The 14,577-nt window shown below is 38.7% G+C and overlaps 1 protein-coding gene across 10 annotated transcripts in view; it reads left to right on the top strand.

The window, feature by feature from the left end:
- LOC115765462 (restin homolog) overlaps positions 1-14,577 on the top strand; it is a 41,686-nt gene that overhangs the window by 7,962 nt on the left and 19,147 nt on the right. For all 10 annotated transcript variants that reach the window (XM_030709031.1, XM_030709029.1, XM_030709030.1 and 7 more), the window contains one exon: positions 4,342-4,404. In XM_030709031.1, the coding sequence (XP_030564891.1) occupies positions 4,342-4,404 (63 nt within the window). The remainder of the gene's footprint in view (positions 1-4,341; positions 4,405-14,577) is intronic.

Raw genomic sequence — 14,577 nt, 5'->3', positions numbered from 1 at the left:
ATGACGGAGCGTACTGGCCATGCCCCCCGTCACCTGCCGCCCGCTTACACAACTGCAAGCGAACCAATTAGATATTTATTTGACAAAAATTGAAAAGGCAGCTGTGCGGCAAGTTGTGGGCGCAGATGTTACAAGGCATTCGCCATATTTGTGAGCGTTCGATAAACCCATCCCCGGACTGGACTATGTGAAACCATATCATATATTGGTAGCATCATCATTTATTTGGCGTGTTCTTTATGGGTTAGTCGTTAAATTGTGTGAAATACAACAATAGAATCTGGCGTCATTTCGAGCAGTTTGTTTACATATTTGTTTATTATTGTTGTTATTTAGTTTTCTGTAGCCATTTTGGCGCAATGAGCTCAGCTCAGCTTAGCTCAGTTTGTATTTGTTCTAGAATTCCATTGCGCATCCGCGTAGGTGGCGTATGAGTAATATATCTGCTGCCCATTGCGCATACGCACCATTCGCCTGCATTGCTGCATATTGCTTGCCATAAATAACTGACGACTGTTTAATTGCCACCTGGGCTGGCACATTATGGCAATCAAGTCGCTTGCTAATTGCACTTTACACACACCAATCTTTTTTTTGTTGCCTTTTCCGCCGGCAGCTTTTACTTATTTTTCTCAGCACCTGTACTTCAATTACAGTTGCTTTTTGGCAGCATATTCGGCTTCTGCCGCATTTGGTTAATTAATTTTTATGAGCCGCCGCGTTTGGACGTTCGGGATTTAGTTTGCATAAGTGCGGCTCATGAAATGGCATTTAATTATTTCGGCTCGCATGTTGTCATAACTTTTGCCCAAAACTGAAATATCATTCGTACAAGATTTTTTACTTATTTATTTGGTTTTTTCGCTTCGCTGCCTTTCTGGCCAAAAAGTTCTAAGCGGCGCAAACAAACCCATTAAGGCCACTAACTTTGTTTTCCACGCCGATTCGACAAAGAGTTGGCCATCCACCTGTCTACTAATCAGTTATAAACCTCTGAGCTTGTATGTAATACGCGTTCGTTATGCTTTGGACCAACCGGCCAAAGCTGTTGGCAGTCTACAAAACTAAAACTTAGAGTATGGAAGTTGGAAGCAGTGAGTCGGGAGTTGGGAGTAGGGGCGTTGGGAGTATGGAGTAGGAAGAAGAGAGTGGGGATTTGGGAGTAGGCAGTGGTGAGTAGGGGAGTAGGGGAGTAGGGAGTAGGCAGTAGGTAGCAAGAAGTTGGGAGTAGGGGTGTTGGGAGTTGGAAAGCAGACCCAACAGTCTTTTTGTAACACTTGCTTTAACATTGGTGGAGATAGGGAGTGTGGGAGTAGGGAGTAGAGGGTAGGGAGTAGGGAGTAGTGGGTAGGGGGTAGGGAAGTATGGGAGTAGGGAAATTGGGAGTAGGAAGGCAGACCCAGCAGTATTTTTGTAACACTTGCTTAGACATTGGTAGACATTGGTAGAGATATCTCTCCCATTTACTTCCTTTACCTGTTTCATGCTCCAGCTACTTCGCCGGCTTAAAAGAGCCTCAGGTGCGTACCCCGTGCAAATAGTGTCCATTAAACAAGCATTTTAATCGCTTGCAAATGGTTTTATTTTTTCATTCGTGCACACTTGAGTGCTTTTAATTATTTCGAATGCGAATGCGATATTGTTCTAAGGCACAGACAGACAGACAAATAAATTAACGTGTCACTTACCGAAACACAAACAAAAGGCCCTGTCGCAGCTTTTTGCAATAATCAAATGTGGCACTCCAAAGTTCCATTTAACATGCTGCTAAGTGCTGCCAGCCCCGGGCAACTTCTAAGTACATCTCTGTTTAATAATAAACAAATAGATGTACGAGAGAAAAAGCTGAAAAAATTGTAATTTAATTTCTACAGCAACTTTCCTAGCCGTTTAGCTTTATAATGTGAGAGTTTATAGTTCACAGTTCAATTTGCACGTGCTCAATCAATTACAAAATTCAGCTAATACTTTGCCCCGAGATACTCCAATAACAGTTAAAAACAACATGCCGAACGCCCACAGATAGTTAATCGAATGCCCAACCCAAAAGCGACTTTCAATTGCGTGTAGGTTGCATAATTTGTAACACAATTTAAGCAACAAAAATAAAAAAAATAATTATATATTTTTTTGCGATTATTTATGGCTACCGGGCCAAAAGAAGCAAATTACTGCGACTCTTAATTGTATTTGGCCAAATTTGAAGGCTCTTTTCATAATTTTGGCATAAAACGCAAAGCGTAATTAAGTTGTTTTTTGTTTCTCTCTCAATCCGGAGAGACACGCGGCAACTGTTGGCCCATCTATTGAGCCGTACATTCATTATTATTATTATTATTAATGTTCGATCAGTTAAGCAAAGCAAAAAGCCAAAAACCAAACATCTTGAATTCTATATTCAGCGCTTGTTTTGCTGCTTTAGCTCATTTGTTTACTCTGCAAACTGTCGTGCCGCATTTTGTTGTTAATTATTCAGCTTGAAAATTATGAGGAATGCTGCAAGCGAACAGTGCACGACTAGCGGATACCCAGTAAACAGTTTTCCATAAAAGAGTTGCAAAAGGTAAACAGTTTACTGAAAATTAGGTCGAAAGAGTTCTTTATTAATGTGAAAATCACTTGTTTTTCCCTAGTTGAGGTGAATTTGCATTGATCTTCAACCTGTCATGCAGCAGATACCCAGTATTCCATAGGAAAGTTGGATTAAATTAACTAGATATAAAAGGTAGACAACTTTCTAGTTAATATCAATGCATGTTACAAAATATTAGGGCTAAGAATCACTGATTGCAATCTGTCAATCAGTCAGCAACAATGTCATGCACCTTTCATCTGCAAATACTAAGTACAACTCAATTGTGTACATCTTCAATTTGCAATTTGCCGGCATCTTTCGAGTGTCCATTTTTTCAGTACACGTAACGAATTCACGCCGTAAATTGCCGGCAAATGTCAAAAGCCGGGCAACGTTTTGCTGACGCGCTGTGATTTTAGTTGATTTTGGAGATTCGCACTGACGTTTTTAATAGGTCATTAAAATTGTGGCTAGTATCGATCGCTGAAACGAGTTTCAGTTAAAGGTGATGGATCACCCCACAGACAGATGCAAAAGACGGGACGGGGCAGAGTGTCACGACTAGCTTTAAGTATCTATAAGATACATATATCAGTACCTTTAATTGAGTAGTGCTCCCTGTCGCCTAACTAGGATTTTGAAAGTTATTTTGGTATCTTCAATAGCATTTCGTTGGCCGTAGACCTAGCTTGAATATCTGAAAGATATTTAAGTATCTTAGACCCACTTTGAGTATCTATAGGATACATATTTAGGTATCTTCAATTGACTTTTGCTGGCTGTCGTCGCCTAACTGAGTATCTGAGGAATGTTTCAGCATCCTTGATTTACTTTCGTTGCCTGTAGATCTACCTGAGTATCTGCAAGATATTTAACTCGTCTTTAGTATCTCTAAGATGCATCCCAAAGTATCTTCAATTGACTATCGCTGGCTGTCACCTGAGTATATGAAAGATATTTCAGCTGTTGGCTGTAAATCAACTTGAGTATCTAAAAGGTATAAAGTATATTTGCTTAAGGGAGTTAAGTGAGTATCTATAAGATACATATATAAGTATCATAAATTGACTATTGCTCTCTGTTGTTTAACTGAGTATTTTTCAGAATCTTTGATTTTCGTTGTAGACCTACCTTGACTATCTGCAAGATCTTGAAGTATCTTTGACTCAGTTTGAGTATATTTAAGATGTTTCTTTATCTTCGATTGACATGCATAATAAGTATATTTTTAGCTGCGCTACATTCACCTGTTTAACGCTGGCTGGTTATCTCAGCGAGCGCGTTGTTTATATAACTTAACTGCGCTTAACTGTGCAATTTGTTAACTGCGCTTGTCCCAGCCCACACTCAAACAAACACACACACACACACACACATACTCTCGACGAACAACAATATGTATCGAGTTGGAGTCAGTAATTTTACCGGCTACTAATTGCTATTTGCACATTTTGGCTTTTTGTTGTTGTGCCGCCGCCGCCGTTTGCTTTCTTGGCCAATTAGCTGGCAGCTGGGCAGTTGCTTTGGCCTGAATATCGCATGAAACTCTGAAATATTGGCTGCCTTTAGCTCCCTTTTGTGGGTCGTAAGTAGCTTTAATTTCAATATAATTTGCCTTTTGTTATTCTCGTGGTCAGCATGTGCTCTTCATATATCATTTATTGTTATTTGTTATATTGTTATTTTATTATGTTCATTTGCCTGACTTTTGTATTTTCTTTCTTTTTTTTCTGCTTCCGTTATACGTTATTCGGTTTTATTTTTAGATACAAACATTATGAGTCGTGAAAGCGATGACAATTTGAGTTCGATCAATTCAGCGTACACAGGTAAATATATATATATTTTAATTACCAAATTTCTTTGCATTTTACATTATTTCTACACTTGGTGCGTTTCATAAAATGTCTAATGCCATGACATATTAAAACGTTTTTACTGCTTTTAATGGTTTAATTAACACAGCTAAACTCTTGTTCATAAACTGGCAATAAAAGAGCGTTAAAAATTGCATTTGACAAATTACTTGCTCCATTCATTAAAAATAATTCAAAGTTGAATCTTTTTCTTGTAACCTTAATTTATGACCCAATTATCAAAGTTAAATATTAAACTAAACAATTCGGCACACAGATTTCTATTTAAATTACAATTTATTGCATTTTTGCAAATTCAAAATGAACTAGTTCAAAAATTAAACCAATAATTTAAATTGCAACATTTTTCCTGATAATCTTAATTTAAGCTACGTTTATTTGGGTTCTAGATAAACTAAAACTAAATTCAAATTTGTATTTTTGCATAATTTGGAACTAGTTCAAAAATGAACCCAAAATATGCACACATCTTTTCCCCAGACTTTCTCCAATTCAACTTGACCTCAATCAGTTGATTGATCTATCCCAATAATTGTTGCCTATTTACGTATGCATCAACTGAATCTGATCTACAAATGATCACCTTGAACGCCTTGGCAACAATTTTACGACTTCCCCCGAGCAATTAAATTAACTATTATTTCAGTTACAATTTTAATCGTCTATTCGTCTATATTCCTCTGGGAATAGTTAGCGCTAGGCAAACAATTTTCATTAGGCAAATGTGTTCAAGTATTTATACTTATAATTGTTTTTAGATATATGTTGGGGTTTTTCGAGTGCCCTTCTCAGCTCAGGTCTTTCCAGTTTTTGAAATGCCAAACACGTTCTATGCATATGCGTATAAAATTATACAATTTCAATTGTAATGTGAAATACGCGACACACAAAAAAAAAAAAAAAAAAACAAGTTAGAGGTACTAGTCGGGAGCTCCCGACTAGGGAATACCCTGAACCCTCTTCTTCCAACATCAAATGCATATATATATACTATTCTAGAAGCTATATGTCAAGTTTGGTGACTCTAGCTCTTATTATTTACCAAAATTGCCCAAAAAACATAATATCGATATCGATTATCGATTTATCGGTTGCTTGGAAACGGAGTAAGTTATCGATTCTCGGAACTCGATCTGCGCAGGCACTAGGAGCACCTACATCTAAAATTTCAACAGACAGACGGACGAGTTATGGGGATGGGAAATTTTGACCCATGCCCATATACGAATGTTGGGGTGAGATTTGGACATGAATTTCGACCAAAAAATGGGTGTTCAGGTTTTAATGCAAGATTAATCTAGAGGGAAAACCATGAATAAAAAGCCAAACCTCATGGAAATCGGATGAGTTTTGACCGAGTTATGGGGATGGCAAATTTTGACCCATGCCCATATACCAATGTTGGGGTGAGATTTGGACATGAATTTCGACCAAAAAATGGGTGTTCAGGTTTTAACGCCAGATTATTTTAGAGGGAAAACCATGAATAAAAAGCCAAACCTCGTGGAAATCGGATGAGTTTTGACCGAGTTATGGGGATGGGAAATTTTGACCCATGTCTATATACGAATGTTGGGGTAAGATTTGGACATGAATTTCGACCAAAAAATGGGTGTTCAGGTTTTAATGCCAGATTATTTAAGAGGGAAAACCATGAATAAAAAGCCAAACCTCGTGGAAATCGGATGAGTTTTGACCGAGTTATGGGGATGGGAAATTTTGACCCATGCCCATATACCAATGTTGGGGTGAGATTTGGACATGAATTTCGACCAAAAAATGGGTGTTCAGGTTTTAATGCCAGATTATTTTAGAGGGAAAACCATGAATAAAAAGCCAAACCTCGTGGAAATCGGATGAGTTTTGACCGAGTTATGGGGATGGGAAATTTTGACCCATGCCCATATACGAATGTTGGGGTGAGATTTGGACATGAATTTCGACCAAAAAATGGGTGTTCAGGTTTTAATGCAAGATTAATCTAGAGGGAAAACCATGAATAAAAAGCCAAACCTCATGGAAATCGGATGAGTTTTGACCGAGTTATGGGGATGAGAAATTTTGACCCATGTCTATATACGAATGTTGGGATAAGATTTGGACATGAATTTCGACCAAAAAATGGGTGTTCAAGTTTTAATGCTAGATTATTTTAGAGGGAAAACCATGAATAAAAAGCCAAGCCTCGTGGAAATCGGATGAGTTTTGACCGAGTTATGGGGATGGGAAATTTTGACCCATGCCCATATACGAATGTTGGGGTGAGATTTGGACATGAATTTCGACCAAAAAATGGGTGTTCAGGTTTTAATGCAAGATTAATCTAGAGGGAAAACCATGAATAAAAAGCCAAACCACATGGAAATCGGATGAGTTTTGACCGAGTTATGGGGATGGGAAATTTTGACCCATGCCCATATACCAATGTTGGGGTTAGATTTGGACATGAATTTCGACCAAAAAATGGGTGTTCAGGTTTTAATGCAAGATTAATCTAGAGGGAAAACCATGAATAAAAAGCCAAACCTCATGGAAATCGGATGAGTTTTGACCGAGTTATGGGGATGGGAAATTTTGACCCATGTCTATATACGAATGTTGGGGTAAGATTTGGACATGAATTTCGACCAAAAAATGGGTGTTCAGGTTTTAACGCCAGATTATTTTAGAGGGAAAACCATGAATAAAAAGCCAAACCTCGTGGAAATCAGATGAGTTTTGACCGAGTTATGGGGATGGGAAATTTTGACCCATGTCTATATACGAATGTTGGGGTAAGATTTGGACATGAATTTCGACCAAAAAATGGGTGTTCAGGTTTTAATGCCAGATTATTTAAGAGGGAAAACCATGAATAAAAAGCCAAACCTCGTGGAAATCGGATGAGTTTTGACCGAGTTATGGGGATGGGAAATTTTGACCCATGCCCATATACCAATGTTGGGGTGAGATTTGGACATGAATTTCGACCAAAAAATGGGTGTTCAGGTTTTAATGCCAGATTATTTTAGAGGGAAAGCCATGAATAAAAAGCCAAACCTCGTGAAAATCGGATGAGTTTTGACCGAGTTATGGGGATGGGAAATTTTGACCCATGCCCATATACCAATGTTGGGGTGAGATTTGGACATGAATTTCGACCAAAAAATGGGTGTTCAGGTTTTAATGCAAGATTAATCTAGAGGGAAAACCATGAATAAAAAGCCAAACCTCATGGAAATCGGATGAGTTTTGACCGAGTTATGGGGATGGGAAATTTTGACCCATGCCCATATACGAATGTTGGGGTGAGATTTGGACATGAATTTCGACCAAAAAATGGGTGTTCAGGTTTTAATGCAAGATTAATCTAGAGGGAAAACCATGAATAAAAAGCCAAACCTCATGGAAATCGGATGAGTTTTGACCGAGTTATGGGGATGAGAAATTTTGACCCATGTCTATATACGAATGTTGGGATAAGATTTGGACATGAATTTCGACCAAAAAATGGGTGTTCAAGTTTTAATGCTAGATTATTTTAGAGGGAAAACCATGAATAAAAAGCCAAGCCTCGTGGAAATCGGATGAGTTTTGACCGAGTTATGGGGATGGGAAATTTTGACCCATGCCCATATACGAATGTTGGGGTGAGATTTGGACATGAATTTCGACCAAAAAATGGGTGTTCAAGTTTTAATGCTAGATTATTTTAGAGGGAAAACCATGAATAAAAAGCCAAGCCTCGTGGAAATCGGATGAGTTTTGACCGAGTTATGGGGATGGGAAATTTTGACCCATGCCCATATACCAATGTTGGGGTGAGATTTGGACATGAATTTCGACCAAAAAATGGGTGTTCAGGTTTTAATGCAAGATTAATCTAGAGGGAAAACCATGAATAAAAAGCCAAACCTCATGGAAATCGGATGAGTTTTGACCGAGTTATGGGGATGGGAAATTTTGACCCATGTCTATATACGAATGTTGGGGTAAGATTTGGACATGAATTTCGACCAAAAAATGTGTGTTCAGGTTTTAACGCCAGATTATTTTAGAGGGAAAACCATGAATAAAAAGCCAAACCTCGTGGAAATCGGATGAGTTTTGACCGAGTTATGGGGATGGGAAATTTTGACCCATGTCTATATACGAATGTTGGGGTAAGATTTGGACATGAATTTCGACCAAAAAATGGGTGTTCAGGTTTTAATGCCAGATTATTTAAGAGGGAAAACCATGAATAAAAAGCCAAACCTCGTGGAAATCGGATGAGCTTTGACCGAGTTATGGGGATGGGAAATTTTGACCCATGCCCATATACCAATGTTGGGGTGAGATTTGGACATGAATTTCGACCAAAAAATGGGTGTTCAGGTTTTAATGCCAGATTATTTTAGAGGGAAAGCCATGAATAAAAAGCCAAACCTCGTGGAAATCGGATGAGTTTTGACCGAGTTATGGGGATGGGAAATTTTGACCCATGTCTATGTACGAATGTTGGGGTAAGATTTGAACATGAATTTCGACCAAAAAATGGGTGTTCAGGTTTTAATGCCAGATTGTTTTAGAGGGAACACCATGAATAAAAAGCCAAACCTCGTGGAAATCGGATGAGTTTTGACCGAGTTATGGGGATGGGAAATTTTGACCCATGTCTATGTACGAATGTTGGGGTAAGATTTGAACATGAATTTCAACCAAAAAATGGGTGTTCAGGTTTTAATGCCAGATTAATCTAGAGGGAAAACCATGAATAAAAAGCCAAACCTCATGGAAATCGGATGAGTTTTGACCGAGTTATGGGGATGGGAAATTTTGACCCATGTCTATATACGAATGTTGGGGTAAGATTTGGACATGAATTTCGACCAAAAAATGGGTGTTCAGGTTTTAATGCCAGATTATTTAAGAGGGAAAACCATGAATAAAAAGCCAAACCTCGTGGAAATCGGATGAGTTTTGACCGAGTTATGGGGATGGGAAATTTTGACCCATGTCTATGTACGAATGTTGGGGTAAGATTTGAACATGAATTTCGACCAAAAAATGGGTGTTCAGGTTTTAATGCCAGATTGTTTTAGAGGGAAAACCATGAATAAAAAGCCAAACCTCGTGGAAATTGGATGAGTTTTGACCGAGTTATGGGGATGGGAAATTTTGACCCATGCCCATATACCAATGTTGGGGTGAGATTTGAACATGAATTTCGACCAAAAAATGGGTGTTCAGGTTTTAATGCAAGATTAATCTAGAGGGAAAACCATGAATAAAAAGCCAAACCTCATGGAAATCGGATGAGTTTTGACCGAGTTATGGGGATGGGAAATTTTGACCCATGTCTATATACGAATGTTGGGGTAAGATTTGGACATGAATTTCGACCAAAAAATGGGTGTTCAGGTTTTAATGCCAGATTATTTAAGAGGGAAAACCATGAATAAAAAGCCAAACCTCGTGGAAATCGGATGAGTTTTGACCGAGTTATGGGGATGGGAAATTTTGACCCATGCCCATATACCAATGTTGGGGTGAGATTTGGACATGAATTTCGACCAAAAAATGGGTGTTCAGGTTTTAATGCTAGATTATTTTAGAGGGAAAACCATGAATAAAAAGCCAAGCCTCGTGGAAATCGGATGAGTTTTGACCGAGTTATGGGGATGGGAAATTTTGACCCATGCCCATATACGAATGTTGGGGTGAGATTTGGACATGAATTTCGACCAAAAAATGGGTGTTCAGGTTTTAATGCCAGATTATTTTAGAGGGAAAACCATGAATAAAAAGCCAAACCTCGTGGAAATCGGATGAGTTTTGACCGAGTTATGGGGATGGGAAATTTTGACCCATGCCCATATACCAATGTTGGGGTGAGATTTGGACATGAATTTCGACCAAAAAATGGGTGTTCAGGTTTTAACGCCAGATTATTTTAGAGGGAAAACCATGAATAAAAAGCCAAACCTCGTGGAAATCGGATGAGTTTTGACCGAGTTATGGGGATGGGAAATTTTGACCCATGTCTATATACGAATGTTGGGGTAAGATTTGGACATGAATTTCGACCAAAAAATGGGTGTTCAGGTTTTAATGCCAGATTATTAAAGAGGGAAAACCATGAATAAAAAGCCAAACCTCGTGGAAATCGGATGAGTTTTGACCGAGTTATGGGGATGGGAAATTTTGACCCATGCCCATATACGAATGTTGGGGTGAGATTTGGACATGAATTTCGACCAAAAAATGGGTGTTCAGGTTTTAATGCAAGATTAATCTAGAGGGAAAACCATGAATAAAAAGCCAAACCTCGTGGAAATCGGATGAGTTTTGACCGAGTTATGGGGATGGGAAATTTTGACCCATGTCTATGTACGAATGTTGGGGTAAGATTTGAACATGAATTTCAACCAAAAAATGGGTGTTCAGGTTTTAATGCCAGATTGTTTTAGAGGGAAAACCATGAATAAAAAGCCAAACCTCGTGAATATCGGATGAGTTTTGACCGAGTTATGGGGATGGGAAATTTTGACCCATGCCCATATACGAATGTTGGGGTGAGATTTGGACATGAATTTCGACCAAAAAATGGGTGTTCAGGTTTTAATGCAAGATTAATCTAGAGGGAAAACCATGAATAAAAAGCCAAACCTCGTGGAAATCGGATGAGTTTTGACCGAGTTATGGGGATGGGAAATTTTGACCCATGTCTATGTACGAATGTTGGGGTAAGATTTGAACATGAATTTCAACCAAAAAATGGGTGTTCAGGTTTTAATGCCAGATTGTTTTAGAGGGAAAACCATGAATAAAAAGCCAAACCTCGTGAATATCGGATGAGTTTTGGCCGAGTTATGGGGATGGGAAATTTTGACCCATGCCCATATACCAATGTTGGGGTGAGATTTGGACATGAATTTCGACCAAAAAATGGGTGTTCAGGTTTTAATGCAAGATTAATCTAGAGGGAAAACCATGAATGAAAAGCCAAACCTCATGGAAATCGGATGAGATTTGACCGAGTTATGGGGATGGGAAATTTTGACCCATGTCTATATACGAATGTTGGGGTAAGATTTGGACATGAATTTCGACCAAAAAATGGGTGTTCAGGTTTTAATGCCAGATTATTTTAGAGGGAAAACCATGAATAAAAAGGCAAACCTCGTGGAAATCGGATGAGTTTTGACCGAGTTATGGGGATGGGAAATTTTGACCCATGTCTATGTACGAATGTTGGGGTAAGATTTGAACATGAATTTCGACCAAAAAATGGGTGTTCAGGTTTTAATGCCAGATTGTTTTAGAGGGAAAACCATGAATAAAAAGCCAAACCTCGTGGAAATTGGATGAGTTTTGACCGAGTTATGGGGATGGGAAATTTTGACCCATGCCCATATACCAATGTTGGGGTGAGATTTGAACATGAATTTCGACCAAAAAATGGGTGTTCAGGTTTTAATGCAAGATTAATCTAGAGGGAAAACCATGAATAAAAAGCCAAACCTCATGGAAATCGGATGAGTTTTGACCGAGTTATGGGGATGGGAAATTTTGACCCATGTCTATATACGAATGTTGGGGTAAGATTTGGACATGAATTTCGACCAAAAAATGGGTGTTCAGGTTTTAACGCCAGATTATTTTAGAGGGAAAACCATGAATAAAAAGCCAAACCTCGTGGAAATCGGATGAGTTTTGACCGAGTTATGGGGATGGGAAATTTTGACCCATGTCTATATACAAATGTTGGGGTGAGATTTGGACATGAATTTCGACCAAAAAATGGGTGTTCAGGTTTTAATGCAAGATTAATCTAGAGGGAAAATCATGAATGAAAAGCCAAACCTCATGGAAATCGGATGAGTTTTGACCGAGTTATGGGGATGGGAAATTTTGACCCATGCCCATATACGAATGTTGGGGTGACATTTGGACATGAATTTCGACCAAAAAATGGGTGTTCAGGTTTTAATGCAAGATTAATCTAGAGGGAAAACCATGAATAAAAAGCCAAACCTCGTGGAAATCGGATGAGTTTTGACCGAGTTATGGGGATGGGAAATTTTGACCCATGCCCATATACGAATGTTGGGGTGAGATTTGGACATGAATTTCGACCAAAAAATGGGTGTTCAGGTTTTAATGCAAGATTAATCTAGAGGGAAAACCATGAATAAAAAGCCAAACCTCGTGGAAATCGGATGAGTTTTGACCGAGTTATGGGGATGGGAAATTTTGACCCATGTCTATGTACGAATGTTGGGGTAAGATTTGAACATGAATTTCAACCAAAAAATGGGTGTTCAGGTTTTAATGCCAGATTGTTTTAGAGGGAAAACCATGAATAAAAAGCCAAACCTCGTGAATATCGGATGAGTTTTGACCGAGTTATGGGGATGGGAAATTTTGACCCATGCCCATATACGAATGTTGGGGTGAGATTTGGACATGAATTTCGACCAAAAAATGGGTGTTCAGGTTTTAATGCAAGATTAATCTAGAGGGAAAACCATGAATAAAAAGCCAAACCTCGTGGAAATCGGATGAGTTTTGACCGAGTTATGGGGATGGGAAATTTTGACCCATGTCTATGTACGAATGTTGGGGTAAGATTTGAACATGAATTTCAACCAAAAAATGGGTGTTCAGGTTTTAATGCCAGATTGTTTTAGAGGGAAAACCATGAATAAAAAGCCAAACCTCGTGAATATCGGATGAGTTTTGGCCGAGTTATGGGGATGGGAAATTTTGACCCATGCCCATATACCAATGTTGGGGTGAGATTTGGACATGAATTTCGACCAAAAAATGGGTGTTCAGGTTTTAATGCAAGATTAATCTAGAGGGAAAACCATGAATGAAAAGCCAAACCTCATGGAAATCGGATGAGATTTGACCGAGTTATGGGGATGGGAAATTTTGACCCATGTCTATATACGAATGTTGGGGTAAGATTTGGACATGAATTTCGACCAAAAAATGGGTGTTCAGGTTTTAATGCCAGATTATTTTAGAGGGAAAACCATGAATAAAAAGGCAAACCTCGTGGAAATCGGATGAGTTTTGACCGAGTTATGGGGATGGGAAATTTTGACCCATGTCTATGTACGAATGTTGGGGTAAGATTTGAACATGAATTTCGACCAAAAAATGGGTGTTCAGGTTTTAATGCCAGATTGTTTTAGAGGGAAAACCATGAATAAAAAGCCAAACCTCGTGGAAATTGGATGAGTTTTGACCGAGTTATGGGGATGGGAAATTTTGACCCATGCCCATATACCAATGTTGGGGTGAGATTTGAACATGAATTTCGACCAAAAAATGGGTGTTCAGGTTTTAATGCAAGATTAATCTAGAGGGAAAACCATGAATAAAAAGCCAAACCTCATGGAAATCGGATGAGTTTTGACCGAGTTATGGGGATGGGAAATTTTGACCCATGTCTATATACGAATGTTGGGGTAAGATTTGGACATGAATTTCGACCAAAAAATGGGTGTTCAGGTTTTAACGCCAGATTATTTTAGAGGGAAAACCATGAATAAAAAGCCAAACCTCGTGGAAATCGGATGAGTTTTGACCGAGTTATGGGGATGGGAAATTTTGACCCATGTCTATATACGAATGTTGGGATAAGATTTGGACATGAATTTCGACCAAAAAATGGGTGTTCAGGTTTTAATGCTAGATTATTTTAGAGGGAAAACCATGAATAAAAAGCCAAACCTCGTGAATATCGGATGAGTTTTGGCCGAGTTATGGGGATGGGAAATTTTGACCCATGCCCATATACCAATGTTGGGGTGAGATTTGGACATGAATTTCGACCAAAAAATGGGTGTTCAGGTTTTAATGCAAGATTAATCTAGAGGGAAAACCATGAATGAAAAGCCAAACCTCATGGAAATCGGATGAGTTTTGACCGAGTTATGGGGATGGGAAATTTTGACCCATGTCTATATACGAATGTTGGGGTAAGATTTGGACATGAATTTCGACCAAAAAATGGGTGTTCAGGTTTTAATGCCAGATTATTTTAGAGGGAAAACCATGAATAAAAAGGCAAACCTCGTGGAAATCGGATGAGTTTTGACCGAGTTATGGGGATGGGAAATTTTGACCCATGTCTATATACAAATGTTG

This window comes from Drosophila novamexicana, unplaced genomic scaffold, assembly GCF_003285875.2.
Source record: "Drosophila novamexicana strain 15010-1031.04,08,12 unplaced genomic scaffold, DnovRS2.1 tig00000974-arrow-arrow-pilon, whole genome shotgun sequence".
NCBI classification, from domain to species: Eukaryota; Metazoa; Arthropoda; class Insecta; order Diptera; family Drosophilidae; genus Drosophila; species Drosophila novamexicana.
This window is presented reverse-complemented; position numbering and strand designations above follow the sequence as displayed.